Source organism: Diabrotica virgifera, chromosome 4 (assembly GCF_917563875.1).
Source record: "Diabrotica virgifera virgifera chromosome 4, PGI_DIABVI_V3a".
Classification (NCBI taxonomy): Eukaryota; Metazoa; Arthropoda; class Insecta; order Coleoptera; family Chrysomelidae; genus Diabrotica; species Diabrotica virgifera.
The window spans coordinates 162,629,728-162,645,459 of record NC_065446.1 but is presented as its reverse complement, the minus strand read 5'-3'; the positions used below and the strand labels follow the sequence as shown (position 1 = coordinate 162,645,459).

Here is a 15,732-nt window from a genome sequence, read left to right as displayed (position 1 = left end):
AGTAGACTACGTCAACAGGATGCCGATCGTTTAAAGATGACGACCAATCGTTAACACAATGGAGTAAATTCGTGATTGCTGAACGACCTTTAATAAAACCATGTTGTTGGTGAGGAATCACATTTTCGTGAAGGAGAAACTCAGACATAGCTTCAGAAATAATGGCTTCCATGATCTTGCTGACAATAGGTACTAGGCTGATTGGGCGATAATTATTGCAATCAAGTTTATTGCCTTTCTTAAAAATAGGAGTAACCGAAGCCAATTTCCACGATGAAGGGAGATAACCCTGATTAAAGGAAGTATTCATCATAAGGGATAGAGGGATTGCTACAGAATCTGCGCATTGTTTTAGGAAAAAGGAGGTTAGTCCGTCCAAACCAGGCGATGAATTGTTGCGTAGTTTCCGCAAATGTTGTTTAATTACCTCCGGTGTAAAAGAGATGTCATTAAGAGTTGCATGCAAACGTGGACACATTATTTGAGGAACGGCATCATTAGGTTCATCTGTAAAAACCTGAGTGAAAAACAGCGATAAAGCATCAGAGGATTCTTTATTCGAGGAACATAAAGACCCGTCGGCTTTTTGAAGCAATGGTATGGAGACTTTAGATGATAAAGATGTGCGAATGTACCGGAAAATTTTCTTACTATTATCACTTGCAATGATAGATTCTTCAAAATCTTTCCTTAGGTTTAGCAAATATTGTTTTACTCTATTGGAAAATCTACGGTGAACAAGAAAATCATCAAGGGAACCTGTGCGTTTATAAGATTGCCAAAGCTTCCGTTTATGTCGAATTAAGCGTGTAGCGGCAAGGTTGATCCAAGGTTTTAATTGATTTCTAAACAGCTGACGTTCAGTTGTATGAACTGAAATAGTTCTAGTTGTAGTGTCAAGAAAAGTGTCCCACATTGACGAGGGATCGATTAAGTTATGAAAAAGGTTATTCCAATTAAGTTGATGTAAAGCGGAATTAACTTTAAAGAAATCTGTAACTGTTATAGTCTTTGTATACATTTTGTTAAGACTTTTCGATAAGTTAAACTGAATGTGGAAAGTTATCACTGCATGATCGGATTTTCCAATTGGAGAAGATATGTCTATCGTTGAAATTAATTGTTCTTCGTTTGTAATTACCAGGTCGACCGTTGATGGTTGATTATTAAGTCTAAATCTAGTAGGTTTGGTGATAAGTTGCGACAGGTTGGAATTTATAATAAAATTTTTAAATAAATTATGAGAGCTAACACCGTCAGATAACGAAATAGCTGGCCATGAGATATCGGGAAAGTTAAAGTCACCTACGATAACAAGATTGTCAAGAAGTGATATTTCCTCAAGTAATTCAATAAAAAGATTATCAGTTCCTGGTTGGGTATCAGGGGGACGATACAAGCAAATTAGATTCATGGTAAATGAATTTCTGGTGATAGTCAGGTGAAGAATATCTAATCCGGCAGTCTGAATATCTTTAGCACAAATAGAAAAGTTATTAGTAATTAACTCCGAAAGATAAATACAGACCCCACCTCCTACGCGATTTTGTCGGTCTTTACGATAAATAGTGTAACTAGGTATGGCAATTAAAGAGTCAGGAATATTATTATTCAACCAACTTTCAGCTATACAGATAATATGAGGTGTTATTAATTGAATATTACATACAAATTCAGTAAATTTAGCATTAAGTGAAGCAATGTTTGTATAAAGAAGTAGCCAATCGTTGAACATAGAGGAGTTTGGGTCAATGGCGAAATGTAGTAATTTTAGGAATGCCTTGGATGTACTTAATTGTCAAGTCCCGTTCACCATTGTTTTTTCTAGTTTCCAGTTCGCTTCGAAGGTCTTTCAGACGTTGTTGTTGAATTGGAGTTTTGTCGTCAATTATGGAGAAGGATTCAGTGTCTTTATCTTCTAGAAGCTTGGATTTGTTGCGTAGAATTTGTTTAGCAAAATAGTCGGAAGACATAACCACTTTTAACATACGAGGGAAACGTTGATTAGGTTTGCCAACCCTGTAAAAACTCAGCGGAGTTTCTTGACACCCAACAGAACTCAATACCGATGTAAATAACATTATTGTCATGATCTTTTTTAGCCTGAGATGTAGAACCCACTTCGGGGACGCCTCTGATTAACACATTTTTGGCTCTTGTAATACGATCAACAGCTTCGTTAGCTATATTATCCGCAAATTCTACTGATTTAAGAGAGTCAATCTGCTTTAATTTTTCATTTAATTCGGCCAGTTTATTATCAAATGCATCCATTTTACTGTTAATATCTAATTTGAGATCATATATTTGGATCATATATTTTTTAATTGTAAGAAGTTTAAACGTTTACGGTCCCTATAATGTTATGTATCTTTTGGCACTGAGTGATAAACGTATTTTTGATTTTATTTTGTTTTTCCTATATGACTGTAAAATTAAGTTATATAATGACTAGATTAGGCTTGTAACCTTAAATGTCTTTCCTTTTGATTTCCTACATGCCTGCCTTACCTTGTGGGGTGGGTATATAGGTAATCAATAATTATTAAGAAAAAAGAAAAACCCTTCAATGAGAAAAGTGTGACCCTTGTCCTTATCCCAAAATTTTTATTAAGATTAATTTAGCAAAAATTCACTTTGAAAATGAAATGTTTATTATATCTATTCTTAACAAAAAGGTCGGTCAGACTTAGATAACCTTAACTTAGATTACTAATTAGATAGTTTAGATAAGATATATTATGTTTATGTATGTACTATTTACTTTGTTTTTGGCCGCATGGTCTAATCCTAAAGCCAATAAAAAAAATGAAATACCAAAAAACACGTCTTAAATATTTTTCCAAAATCTATGGAATAACGTTAAACACGACCCCTCCCCCCCCCATTTCATCCCATGGAGGTTTGGTGGGGTTAACTTTAAAATATTAAATAGGAACCCCCATTTTTTATTGCAGATTTGAAAACCTGATAAAAACGTAAGTAACATTTATTCAAGACATTTTTTACATTTGTTGATAGATCTTATCTTATCTTGTCTTTCCAATTACAGCGCTATCTATCATCAATTCTAAAAAATGTCTCGAGCTTAATTTTGAGTTAATTTTGAGCAGCTCACCACCTTTAAAAGGGCCTTCCTATTGGTCCCTTGCCTTTTGGCTTTGAATCCCTGGCTATACGGGCTATTCTCTCGCTGTCCATTCTCGTCACATGCTGATTCCACTCTCGTTTTCTCTGTCTTCCCCACCGTACTGTGTCTTGTATGTTACAAAAATCTCTAATTCTGTCGTTCGGTAGGTATTCTGTCTCTCAGTGTTTTCCTAGTTATTGACTTCAACGTTCTCATTTCTGATGTTCTCAGTATCCTTTTGCTTTCTGCTGTGTCACATCTTGTTTCTATCGCGTACGTCATGATCGGTCTTACACATGATTTGTATATGCTTACTTTCCCTTTCAGCCTCATATCTTTATTTCTCCAGACCAGCGGTTCTCAATCTTTTTGTGTCATGTACCACCAAATACTTTTTATTATTTTTGGTACCACCTAACTGAAATACATAATCTAACTAGGTGATCTAATTAACTATAAAAGTGGTGCTGATTTTGGCTGTTTTTGCGTTTTGTGTACCACCTCAAAAAATGAAATGTACCACCAGTGGTACATGTACCACAGATTGAGAACCGCTGCTCCAGACGACATCCCTCAGACATCCTGACACGTAATTGGCTTTATTTGCTTGCTTTCGGACGCTCTCTTTAACATCTCCATAACTACATATTTCGACTCTCAGATATTCGAATCTCGAGATTTGTTCAATAATTAGTTCGTTCCTAATTACTATTTTGCATCTTATGGGTTCCCTTGATACTACCAGAGATTTCGTCTTAGCTGTTGATATTTTCATGCTGTATTTTTTCGCCACTGTATTGAAAGTTTGTGCCATTCGCTGTAGGTTATCCTCATATAACAGAGGATTTTTATTTGTTTTTCTGCCATCTTATATCCTTTTTCTGTATTTCTAATATTTTCTATGATTTTATCCATTACCAAATTAAAAACCAATGGGCTCAGGCTATCCCCTTCTCTGACTCCCGAGTTGATTTCTACTTCCGATGTTAGTTCATTCCCGACTTCTATTCTGGTTTTGTTCTTCGTATTAACGTTGGTATTAATGTATTTAATTATGCTTATCATCTTGTGCTGATTTTTCTCCTTTAGCAATCTTAACAAATTTCCTAACCTTATACAATCGAAGGCTTTAGTTAGAACTATTAAGCAGTAATCGCAGGTTCAGTGGTGTCATGGCAAAATTAGCAGTGCGGGAACGCAGTGCCGGAACGCATTGCTAATTTTTGTTTACAAAACCTAAATTCTCTATTATTTTTTTTCTTTTCTTAACCAGTGTGGGAACGGCGTTCCCACGCGTTCCCACACCATGACACCACTGCGCAGGTTTATTATATTCTAGTGCTTTCTTTCTTTCCCTCTTTCTCCATTTTTTTTCTTTCTCTCTTTCTCTCTTTCTGAAAAACAAGATGGGAGACTTGTGAACGGTGAAGTCATTAATAATTTGCGATATGCGGACGATACAGTACTCCTAGCTTCTACTCAAGAAGATCTGCAAACACTATTTGATAGTGTCGATGAGAGTTGTAGGGAGACAGGTCTGGATCTGAATATACGGAAAAACAAAATACTCGTAATAAGTAAACAAGAGAATATAAAACCAAAACCGTCTATGTAAATAACAGTAAACTTGAGTAAGTTGATAAAATCGTTTACCTTGGACAGCAATTAAATTGTAAGGCACAAATAGGGGAGTGCAATTAGAACGAAAACATGCATTGTTTCGGAAAAATTCAAACAAGCTTATATTTTTCTAAAACTTTTTTTTATACAGGGTGTTTCATTAATAATTGTCCATATAGTAACTGGAGAAACTGGAGCACAAAATACGAAGATTTAACTTAAATAAAATGTGGTTCCTTACTGAGTTACAGGGTGGTTTATCTAAAAATTTAAAAATTATTTTTGCTCAGCATTTTAAAACTATTCGACGTATCCTTTTCATACTTGTCAGAAAGTGCGACTACTAGACATCCTACTAAATTATGATAAACAAACGTTTTTAGCTACTACCAGAGGCGTACGACAGGGGATGGTGAATGGTTGACCCTTCTCAAATTATACGCCACTAGAGGAATTACCATTTTAGTGTTTCCAGTTTTACATTCTCCAATACTTTCTACGTAAATAATATACTCGTCATTGGTAACGACAAAGTCATTAGTTTTCGAGATATTTGAAGTTAAATATGAAACGGCACAGTTATTTTGATTAATTTATGTTATGATTCATATGATTAAAATTTAAAAATTATTTGTACCCAGTACTTTAAAACTATTTGGCGTATCCTTATCATACTTGGCAGAAAGTGTAGGTACTGTACACCCTACTAAATTAAGATAAATTAACGTTTCTAGCTACTACCAGAGGCGTACGACAGGGGATAGTGGCTGGTTGACCCTTCCCAAATTCTACGCCACTGACGAAATGACTATTTTAGTGTAATTTTTTAATTTTGCAATACTTTTTATGTAAATATTATACTCTTCATTCGTAACGATAAAATGATTAGTTTTCGAGATGTTTGAAATTAAAAATGAAGCGACACAATACATTAATCAAAATAAACGTGTCGTTTCATTTTTAACTTCAAAGATCTCGAAAACTAATGACTTTATCGTTACGAATGAAGAGTATATTATTTTCATAGAAAGTGTTGGAGAATCCAAAAATTGAACTAAAATAGCAATTTCGCCAGTGGCGTAGAATTTGGAAAAGGTCAACCATTCACTTTCCCCCGTCGTACGCCTCTGGTAATAGCCAGAAACCTTTGTTTAACATAATTTAGTAGTTTGTACAGTACCTATACTACCTGCCAGGTATGAAAAGGATACGTCGAAAAGTTTTAAAATGCTGAACAAAAATTGTTTTTAAATTTTCAGATAAAACACCCTGAAACTCAGTAAGGAACCATATTTTATAAGTGTTTTAGGTTAAATCTTCGTATTTTGTGCTAAGGTTTCTCCAGTTATTATATGGACAATTATTAATGAAACACCCTGTATACATGTTAAAGTAAAAAGTTCTACTCGCAGATTAGGCCGCTAATTGTTTATTAATTGTTTAAACAATAACAATTGTTTTGTATTAATAATTTAAAAAATATTGTTAAATTCATCATCTTACTTTGATCAAATATGTTTCTATTTTGTTTTTGATTATGCTGAATCCGAATATGGCATTGCAATTTGAAAATTCTTATACAGAAGGCTCTTATACAGTATGTCTGCGTAGCTAGGATCTACATGGAAAACTTTTTTATTATCAATTTTACGAAAAAAGTTATTTTTCATAAAATGCTCTGGATAGTCAATAATCTAAAACTCAACCATCAGATATCAAATTTTATGAATTTTATACGAGTTACGTCAAAAATATGAATTTCGTTAAAGAGTAAAGTACCTTTATATTCCAGAATATCAAAAAATGCTATTATGAAAAGTTGTTTGAAATTAAAAACTAGGTTTAAATATACAATTACATCATTGTAACCGAAAAAAAAATTTTCTAGTTTTTCTCAAATTACGGAGACATCATTTTATTACAATTATGATAACTATTTTATTATCACTTTTACGAAAAAAAGTTATTCTACATAAAATGCTCTCCCTGGTCTAAAATCTAAGATACAACCATCAGATATCAAACTTTTTTAATTTTATACGAGGTATGTAAAAAATATGAATTTTTCTAAGTGCCTTTATTATTCACAATATTTTAATTAGAAGGATGTAATTGAACACTAAAACAAATTTTTTAATTCCAAACAACTTTTCTTAATAACAATTTTCGATATTGTGAAATGTAACGGTACTTTACTCTTGAGTGAAATTCATATTTTTTGACATACCTCATATAAAATTAATTAAATTTGATATTTGATGATTGCATTTTAGATTATATACGATGCAGAGTGTTTTATAAAGAATAACTTTTTTTCGTAAAACTGATAATAAAAAAATTATCAATAGGTTCCAAGTTACGCAGACATACTGTATAAGAGCTAAAAAAATTTTTTTGCTAAACATTTATTATTGTTGAAGCTTATTATTAAATGTAGTTTTGGTAAGTTTTACAGAAAAAAGTTTTGATCACTTTGTATAAACATTTTTTTTTTTGGTAATTTTCGGTTTTTGTATTAAATTTTTGTTATCTTTCTTAATTTTCTCAAAAAGAAATAGGCTAGTTCATTTCTAAAGTAAAATAATTTAGTGCATTTTAAAGAGTACATCCTAAGCTTTAAAAAAGCACTTATAAAACTGTAATATATCTATTCAAACTTGAGTAATACCGTCTTAAAATGGTGGTAATTCTATAAAACTACGAAGATTTCAAAAATTACATTGTTTGAGACGCCATATCATCTGAATTAGATGTTTGAGATTATTTTTGAATGAAACATGATTTTATAAGATACCTGAAAGGTAAATTGTGCAAAATTTAGGGTTTTATAAGAAAAATTGTATTAGTTACACATTTTTAAATCATTTTTAAACAAAATTCATGTAAGGCTCATTTTCCGCTCCCACCGTACTTATGCTCATACATTTTATTTCTTTTTATTATAATCATAAAATAGCTTAATTATTCTTCTTTCATGATCAATTTGTAAAATTTCATTTGATCCATTAGTTAAAGAATTACATTAAAATAACTCAACCGTGCACTTCGCCGTACGCTAGTTTACAGTGCGCCAATGTTTGTGAGAAGGGTGACTTTAGCGTAATAAATAAAAAAATATAGAAGATACAGATTTAATTTTAGAAAAATCTTTATATAAGTTTTTTTTTGTAAAATTTTCTGAATTTTTCAATGGTCAAGTCAGTTTTTTTCTAAAAATTAAATTTTTGGAGTTATTTAAAAAACCATCTAATTTCGTAGTTCATTTGTTTAATAAAAAATGAAGCACCCACTTCTCGAGTAGAATTGTTTCATATGTTGTTTATTAAACATTTCTTAATGCAATTACAAAAAGTTCTATCTTGTTTGATTTTTTTTAAGTGAAAATCTATATGCATTCCCTAAAAGTCACGGCCAAATTAGATCTAGGATAGAGCAGGCCAGAGGTGTTATGTAACATAGACCTAAAATTGGCATTGAGGATTCGCCTACTTCGCTCTTACGTGTTTTCGGTCTTACTTTATGGTGTCGAGTCCTAAACTGTAAACAAAATTGATATGAATCGACTTGAGGCTTTCTAAATGTGGTGCTATAGAAGAGTTTTAAAAGTTTCCTGGGTGGAGAAGATTCTAAACTCCACAATACTAGAACGTCTCATCAAGACTACTGAGATTATAAAAAGCAGCAAGCAGATAAAGCTGGAGTATTTTGGACATGTAACGAGAGGCCCCAAATATAGGTTTCTGCAAAATATTATGCGCAAGGAAAAATAGCAGGCAAACGCAATCCAGGACGAAAAAGAATCTCATGGTTAAAGAACTTGCGAGATTAGTATTGTGTTAATACAAGCATGCTATTCAGGGTGGCAGTGAATAAAATTAAGATAGCTATGATGGTAACTAAGGACATGGTAATAATAATTTGCAAGGACATGGTACATGATCTTAAGTGCTTTCTTAGCAATTTCTCGTGCATTTCAAAATACCAGTCAGATTTTGCATGAGAGTTTAATGAAATGGTAACAAATCAATTGGAAGTATTGCCAGACAAAATACAGGAAACGTTTTCGTAATCTGTCGTTCCAAATTTTTAACCTGTTCTACAATTCAAACTTCCCCTGTCCCAGTGTTCCCATACATCAAAGTTTGTCCGACTGGATACCGTTAAGCTATTAACAAATTTTCAGCTTGCTATTAATCAACTTTTTTTTTGGTACGCGGCATCCAGGCCTACTATATATATTTATTTTTAGGGTACTGTGACTCTAGAAAGAACAGCCAGGGAATGTCCTGCCCCATGGATCTCTGCGCAAAATTGGGAAAACATTGTGAGATTATCTGTAGACTTTCCAGATTCATTCTGGGAACTACCATCACAACTTGAAAAATTCATGGAACAATGGTATACATGGTACGACCACGATAGTCCAGAAGATGAAGAATTTCCATGCAAATACAAAGAAAAACTGCCACAGTTTCATATTTTAATGTTGCTCAGGTAAATAAAAATTGATAAATCATTTGTTGACTCTTCTAATCACCTTGTCGTAGGTGCTTTCGAGTAGACCGAGTATATAGAGCTGTAGGAAATTATATTACAAATATAATGGGAGAAGAATTTATCATGCCCCCCGTAATAAGTCTGGATAGTATTTATGATCAAAGTAGTCCTTTAATGCCAGTGTTATTTATTCTTAGCCCTGGCTCTGATCCTACGGTAGAACTTATGAAATTAGGTGACAGGTAATTTTGTTTGATTGATAAGTTATATATTTTTTCTAAAGAGTAATATAAAAATTGAATTAATATTACAAACAGGTGAAGTTAATTCTTGACAAATGGCCTGTTCTTGTTGATCATAAATATCCGCAAACATAAGAATCTTTAAGAGACGAAGTTTATATTTTTTATTATACTGATTTGTTATACAGTGCTATACAGTAATAGCGCAAAAAATGGAAAACATAATACATTGCGAAACAAAAAGAGATGAAACTAGTGGAGGTGTAAATTATGGGTATAAACGTACAAATTAACCTTTCTTTACATAGTTTTTCACCTTTAGACGTATCAGAGGAGTACGACAACTGTCACTGTGACAGTAGAATTTTATAAAATACTCCTGTCACAGACGTCTAAAGGTGGGAAACTATGTAATGTAATGTTAATTATTTATATGTTTATTATAATAATTTCCACCTCCACCAGTTTCATCTCTTTTTGTTTCGCAATGTTTTATGTTTTCCATCTTATGCGTTATTTTGCCGGTTATTAGCGCGCTGATCACTGTATAAATTAAATTATAGGAATTTTTCGTTAAGGGAAATATAAAGCAGAATCAATAGCACCTTTAAGAAGTACATATATTACAAAACAAAAATAATACCCTCAAGAAAAACTAAAAATTTTTACCACCTCCCAATTATGACCACTGTACCCCACACTAGGGGTAGAGTGGCCACAAAAATAAAACACAGTGGTCACTTGCCAAAAAAAAATTGTTTAATATAAAATTCTTGAAAAATCTTACATCATATTGTAAAAACTAAAGTCAATACCAAATTTATAAGTTGTACGTAATCTACAAGCACCACGTGAATTTAAAGGTGCTGGAAGAAGGGAAACAATATCATCAATTGACACTATTGCCTCATCTTGGACATGAGGAAACACAAACTTGTGTCCGTGTTTTCTTAAAAAGTTAACCTTATATTTATCCTCTTCAATGTCTTGTTCACTTGTCTCACATAATATTTAATAGTTTGTTTTTTTTGTTGCAATCTGAATTAACACAAAGCACTGAACACATATTGGTGTCGAACAGTAGACCAATATACAAATCTTGGAACAATGATCAACTCCACAAATGATTACTTCCAGGAGATTAAAACTGGAATAGAAAAGGATACAGCGAATTTTAACAAAATGAGGAAAATGCACAAGAGATCTAAAGTTAGAGCTAAGAGTAAGATTGGCTAGGTGCTAAAATTTCTCGGCTCTGTTTTACGGAATGGAAGCTTGGACCTTGAATGCGGCATCAATGAAAAAACTGAAATCATTCTAGTTGTGGGTATATACATGATACTATAAATAACAAGATAATATATTGCACATCTGGAAGTCGTGACGTAAGGGTATATAGAAGAATTCTGAAAATATCATGGACAGAACACGTCACAAAGAGGTTCTGAGAAAGATGAATAACGAAATGGAAGTCTTAAATACAATCAAAACCAGAAAACTGGAATATCTCGGGCATATTACACGTGAAGAGAGATACAACTTTCTCCAACTCATTATGTCATAGGGAAAGATTCAAGGAAAAAGAAGCATAGGGAGACGCAGAATATCGTGGCTGCGCAACCTGAGAGAATGGTACGGATGTACATCAAACGAACTTTTCAGAGCAGCCATCTCCAAAATCTGAATAGATATTATGATTGCCGACGTTCGTCGCGGGGATGGCACTTGAAGAAGAATATAGTTGCTAACTTAACAGCAAGATAGCCGTTCCTAAGCTCGTATAAAAGAGAAGAGTTTGATGGTGAGGCGACTTGCTTCGGTAAACTTTTTTTTTTTTTTTTGGGAGGTGGGAATCTTCTTAAGACCGTCTGGGAAAGTGTCCCAGGTGTGTCGGATTCAGCCCGTCCTATCTCTATCTTGCCGGGCCGTCTACCGACTAAACCCACCTTCTCTTTCTCCAGCCGGCGGGTCCGGAACCGCTCTTAGCGAGCATATCTGACCCGTCGACCTTACTCATAGCTCCCCTCCGGCACTCCCAGCATGTATTCCACGGATTAGCCGGCCGCCTGGCCGCCCCCCGCCCCCGCGCGCCGCACCTGACCGGTCGGCGCGCGCGGGGTAGTGGGGCAGCCAGGACGCCACCCAAACCAAGATGGAACCAACCAAAGAATGCCAGTTGACAGTTACGAGCAACTCCAATCATTCATGCTTTCATCTATGCACGCCTTCTCATCCACCCATTCAGTCACTCAGTCTGATATTAAGGCGGGCCATTGGTAATGTTATAAGTATAGCCGATCCCATCACCTTTATAAAGTACACCACTCATAATCTAGAGCATATATGTATACCGAAAAATGCTTAACCTACTAACAATATATGTCGCTAGTTCCAGCCATATTTTTGTTATCCTACCTGTTGTGTATTGTTTATAAAAAAATGTGAAAGTTTTGCCTTTTTCTCAATAAATATAAGAGCGTTTATATCTAAATTACTTAAGTATTTAAATGAATTTCATGATAAAATTCCGTTTAGCACTACAGTAGAAGTAATGGAAGGATATAACGTTAAAAAAATGTGAATTAATAAAGTACTTTTTGCGTGGTGTACTTTTAAAATAAATTTCTGAAATTAATAAAAATTGGCATGTGAAACGTAAATATTCGACATATAATACGAATACAGTATAGGAATCTGTAAGAATCTAAGCTCTGTTAATGTAGCCATTATGTATAAGATGGCGCTACGAAAAATATTTATACATGTGCAAAATTCAGGAGCGGTATGGCCCGTTTGAAACTTTCCTTTGGAAATTTCGGTACTGTATAGAGAGTAATACCGTTTTGAGGGATGCGGGTGGTTCATTATTGCGTACTTGGAATAATATCAGGGCCCCGTAACCGGGCGTGCAACGCGTGCGGTGCACGCGTGCGTAACCCCAATGGGGCGCCAAACCGAAGGATTGGTAAATAAGAAATATTTATTTTAAATGAGATAATCATTTTTTATATACAATTTTATTTATTTCATGAACAGCTAGAGAAATCTCAAAAATCAAATATTGTGTTATTACTGAAAAAATGATTTATTATTCCCGTCCTGAAATGTTGAACGTACTCCGTCTAAAATATATTACATTTTATTGTCCCTTCCTAATTTTTTTCTTTGAAGTATGTAGATAGATTGAATTACGCTTGCCATATGAAAATCAAACATCAAATCACACTCCTTGACGACTAGAAACATAAATTAGTACCCATAACGCAACTTAGCAGTTTTACTCCTATAAAGTGAATCTTTTACTCTAATGATAATTACCCTTAAGTAAACACATACTCTATGAATTATGATTATGTATTTAACTTGGGTATTACCTTTTCCCGTAAAATTAATAATGTATTAATAATAATTAAAATTAATAATTAATAAAATTAATATGAAACCATATGGTTGCTAGTTATGCAGACACCCTATATAAAATTTGTTTGAAAACTTTGATATAACAAAATATTATTGTTTATTTACTTGAATGTATATTTTTAATTTAATACACAGGGTGCTTCATTCATGTTGCAAAAAAATTTAAGGGGAAAGACGCAAAATGTCGCCTCTCAAAATTTTCCTGTGTTTTAAATGTGTTCATTTTTTTCGAATACTGAGAAAACTAATAAGTATTTTTAAAAAAATTAAACGCAGAATGAAAGAAAACGTTATTGCCGAGGGCCGACAGTCCCTTAGAATAAATAAAAAGTTTCTTTTAAAAACTGTTAACTTTAAAACTGTTAACTTTTGAGAAAAATGTCAAGAAACTTATTTTATTTAAAATGTCCCAAAAAATCTAGAAAAAATATTTTTTGGAGGAAAACTGGAGATTTTTGAAATAGAGCGCGCCGCACCGACAAAAAAATCGGATGGACATGTATATTTAACAATTAAAACACGACGGTTTAAATTAGGGTTAGACACAATCACTCTTTAGAATCTTCAAGCTGAATGTTTAAACTTCAATTTAAGAATCTGGCAACCTCAAAAGTTCTAATTTAAATATGAGTTTTTAGGCCTCGTAAATGAGCATTTTCGCACTTTTCAGATTTTAAATCGACTATAACTCGAAAACTATCAATTTTTGAAAAAAATTACAAGATACCTTTCTTGTTTAGAATGACCCACTAAACTTAAAAATATATGTTCCGGGGCAAAAAAACGTGATCTTTTCTATTTGTTTATAAAAATTGTTTAAACAGTTTCTGCCCAAAAATTCCGCCCGGCACCCTTCAGATTTGTTTAGAGGGGACATGTTTGAATAGGAATCCACAAAGAAACCGAATCAGAAATTTTCCCAGACGGGAGCGGTCTCACCACATGGACTAAAATAGATTTCTCCAATACTTTTGGTTTAGATTTTACCACGAGATACGAGCACAGTATTTATCCAAGTAAAATTTTCAGCGAGACCCCGTCCTTAAACCGCCTACTAAAAAATTAAAAGTTCGCACCTGATATATAAAACGATTTCGAGTCATCTTAGCGAGGCCGCACCTGCATACTCTCTGTACTTAACTAAACTATCGACTCACTAAAAATTCTGCCGTTTGCGGCCTCGCTTAGATATCTATTGCGTTATTTCTCCGATAGAGGCAGCATCTCTCGGGAAAGAATCTTTTCTCTCTGTTGCGCCGGCATTTGGGGACCTCTCTTTCATACAACGGCCGGCCTTAAAATGGGACAGTCTGTGTAGGTCGGATGTAAAAGGTCCTTCCCCACTGACTGCCCCACAACGATACGAACAAATATAATATAAGAAAAAGAAACAAGAATAAAAGAGATGAGGGAGAAAAACAGAAAATAAAAGAAAGAGAAACAGAGAATAGAAAGAAAAGATAGAGAACATGAACAGGAAAAAGTAGAAAGTGAAAATAAAAGAACGGTAAGAGTTAAAAATAAAATTAAATAGATTACTGAACCCTCAATTAATTTGTTTCTGATCCTAGAGATGGCTCTACTGTAGCATGCCATTGTGGTAACATTTTCAACTTAATTGTAGATTTCTACATGATGACTCAGTAATATGTAGAAACCTGAACACTTTTTTATCGTTACACCCATCGGCTCAATTGGCTATGATGCCAAATTGTTTAAACAGTAATTTTATCAACGCCTAATAACAATGTTAATAGCAAGAAACATTTAGTCCATGTTGTGAGGCCGCTCCCGTCTGAAAGAAAATTATGTTTCGGTTTCTTTGCGGAAGGAAATCTGAGGGCGAAATTTTTGGCCAGAAATTGGAAAGAAAGGTATCTTGTCATTTTTCTCAAAAGTTGATAGTTTTCGAGTTAGGGGCGATTTAAAATCTGAAAAATGCGAAAATACGCATTTTCGAAGCTTAAAAGCTCATTTATCTTAATATATCGCACATCCCATTCAATACCGATACAACTGCGGTTTTCTTCTTCTACAAAATAGATATTTTAAGACAAGTAATTGAATATTAGAATATTAGTAATTCAATAGCACACGAATGGATATCTTTTTTGAAAAACAAGCAATATTTAACCATTATAAATATTTGTAAGATATGGCGGTATTGCATTATATTTTTAAATAACTCATCAACCATAACTGCTACGATTATACAGATTAACAATGAAAAACCAGACAAAGTTATAAATGGTAGTTTACTAGATAAATTTATCTAATAATTATAATTATTGTATATTATAAATCACAACAAAGTGAAATTAACTCAACAAATTGAAATAAAATGATTGATGTACATTTGCAATAAGATTTTTTTTTGCATAATTCCAGTAAATGCTCTTTTGTTTTCTCTCCTACAGTAGGAGGCTTTTCGTAGGCTGGTTTTGAGTTATATTGCTCTAAAATATTATTATTATCAGAAAAATGACGAGTAGAAAGGTCAATAGTTTTATAGGTTGTATAGTCAAAGTTAACTTTGTAAAAAAATTTTGTAGGAAAACACTTTTCTACTTTAAGAATTTCTATATTATTCCATATTACTTTCTCGTTATCCGAATTTTTGGTGAATTTTTGCCCAAAAATTTTTGAAAGGTACTTGGAGTCAAAAAGTCTTCAGCGTCCATTTCATTCCCTTTATAGGGCCTACCGTTTTTCTTTTTGCAGCACTTATTAGAGGTGGCCACTGACATGAATTGAGTTAAACTGTGTTTTTGCTTTCTCGATTACTGCATGCATCGAATCACCCTCATTTTGGGTATGACAAAC

At 33.4% G+C, this 15,732-nt stretch overlaps 1 protein-coding gene across 1 annotated transcript in view; it reads left to right on the top strand.

Annotated features, from left to right (window-relative positions):
* LOC114336768 (dynein axonemal heavy chain 10) overlaps positions 1-15,732 on the top strand; it is an 863,661-nt gene that overhangs the window by 742,773 nt on the left and 105,156 nt on the right. The window contains exons 55-56 of the mRNA XM_050648469.1: positions 9,000-9,244; positions 9,298-9,489. Of these exons, the coding sequence (XP_050504426.1) occupies positions 9,000-9,244; positions 9,298-9,489 (437 nt within the window). The remainder of the gene's footprint in view (positions 1-8,999; positions 9,245-9,297; positions 9,490-15,732) is intronic.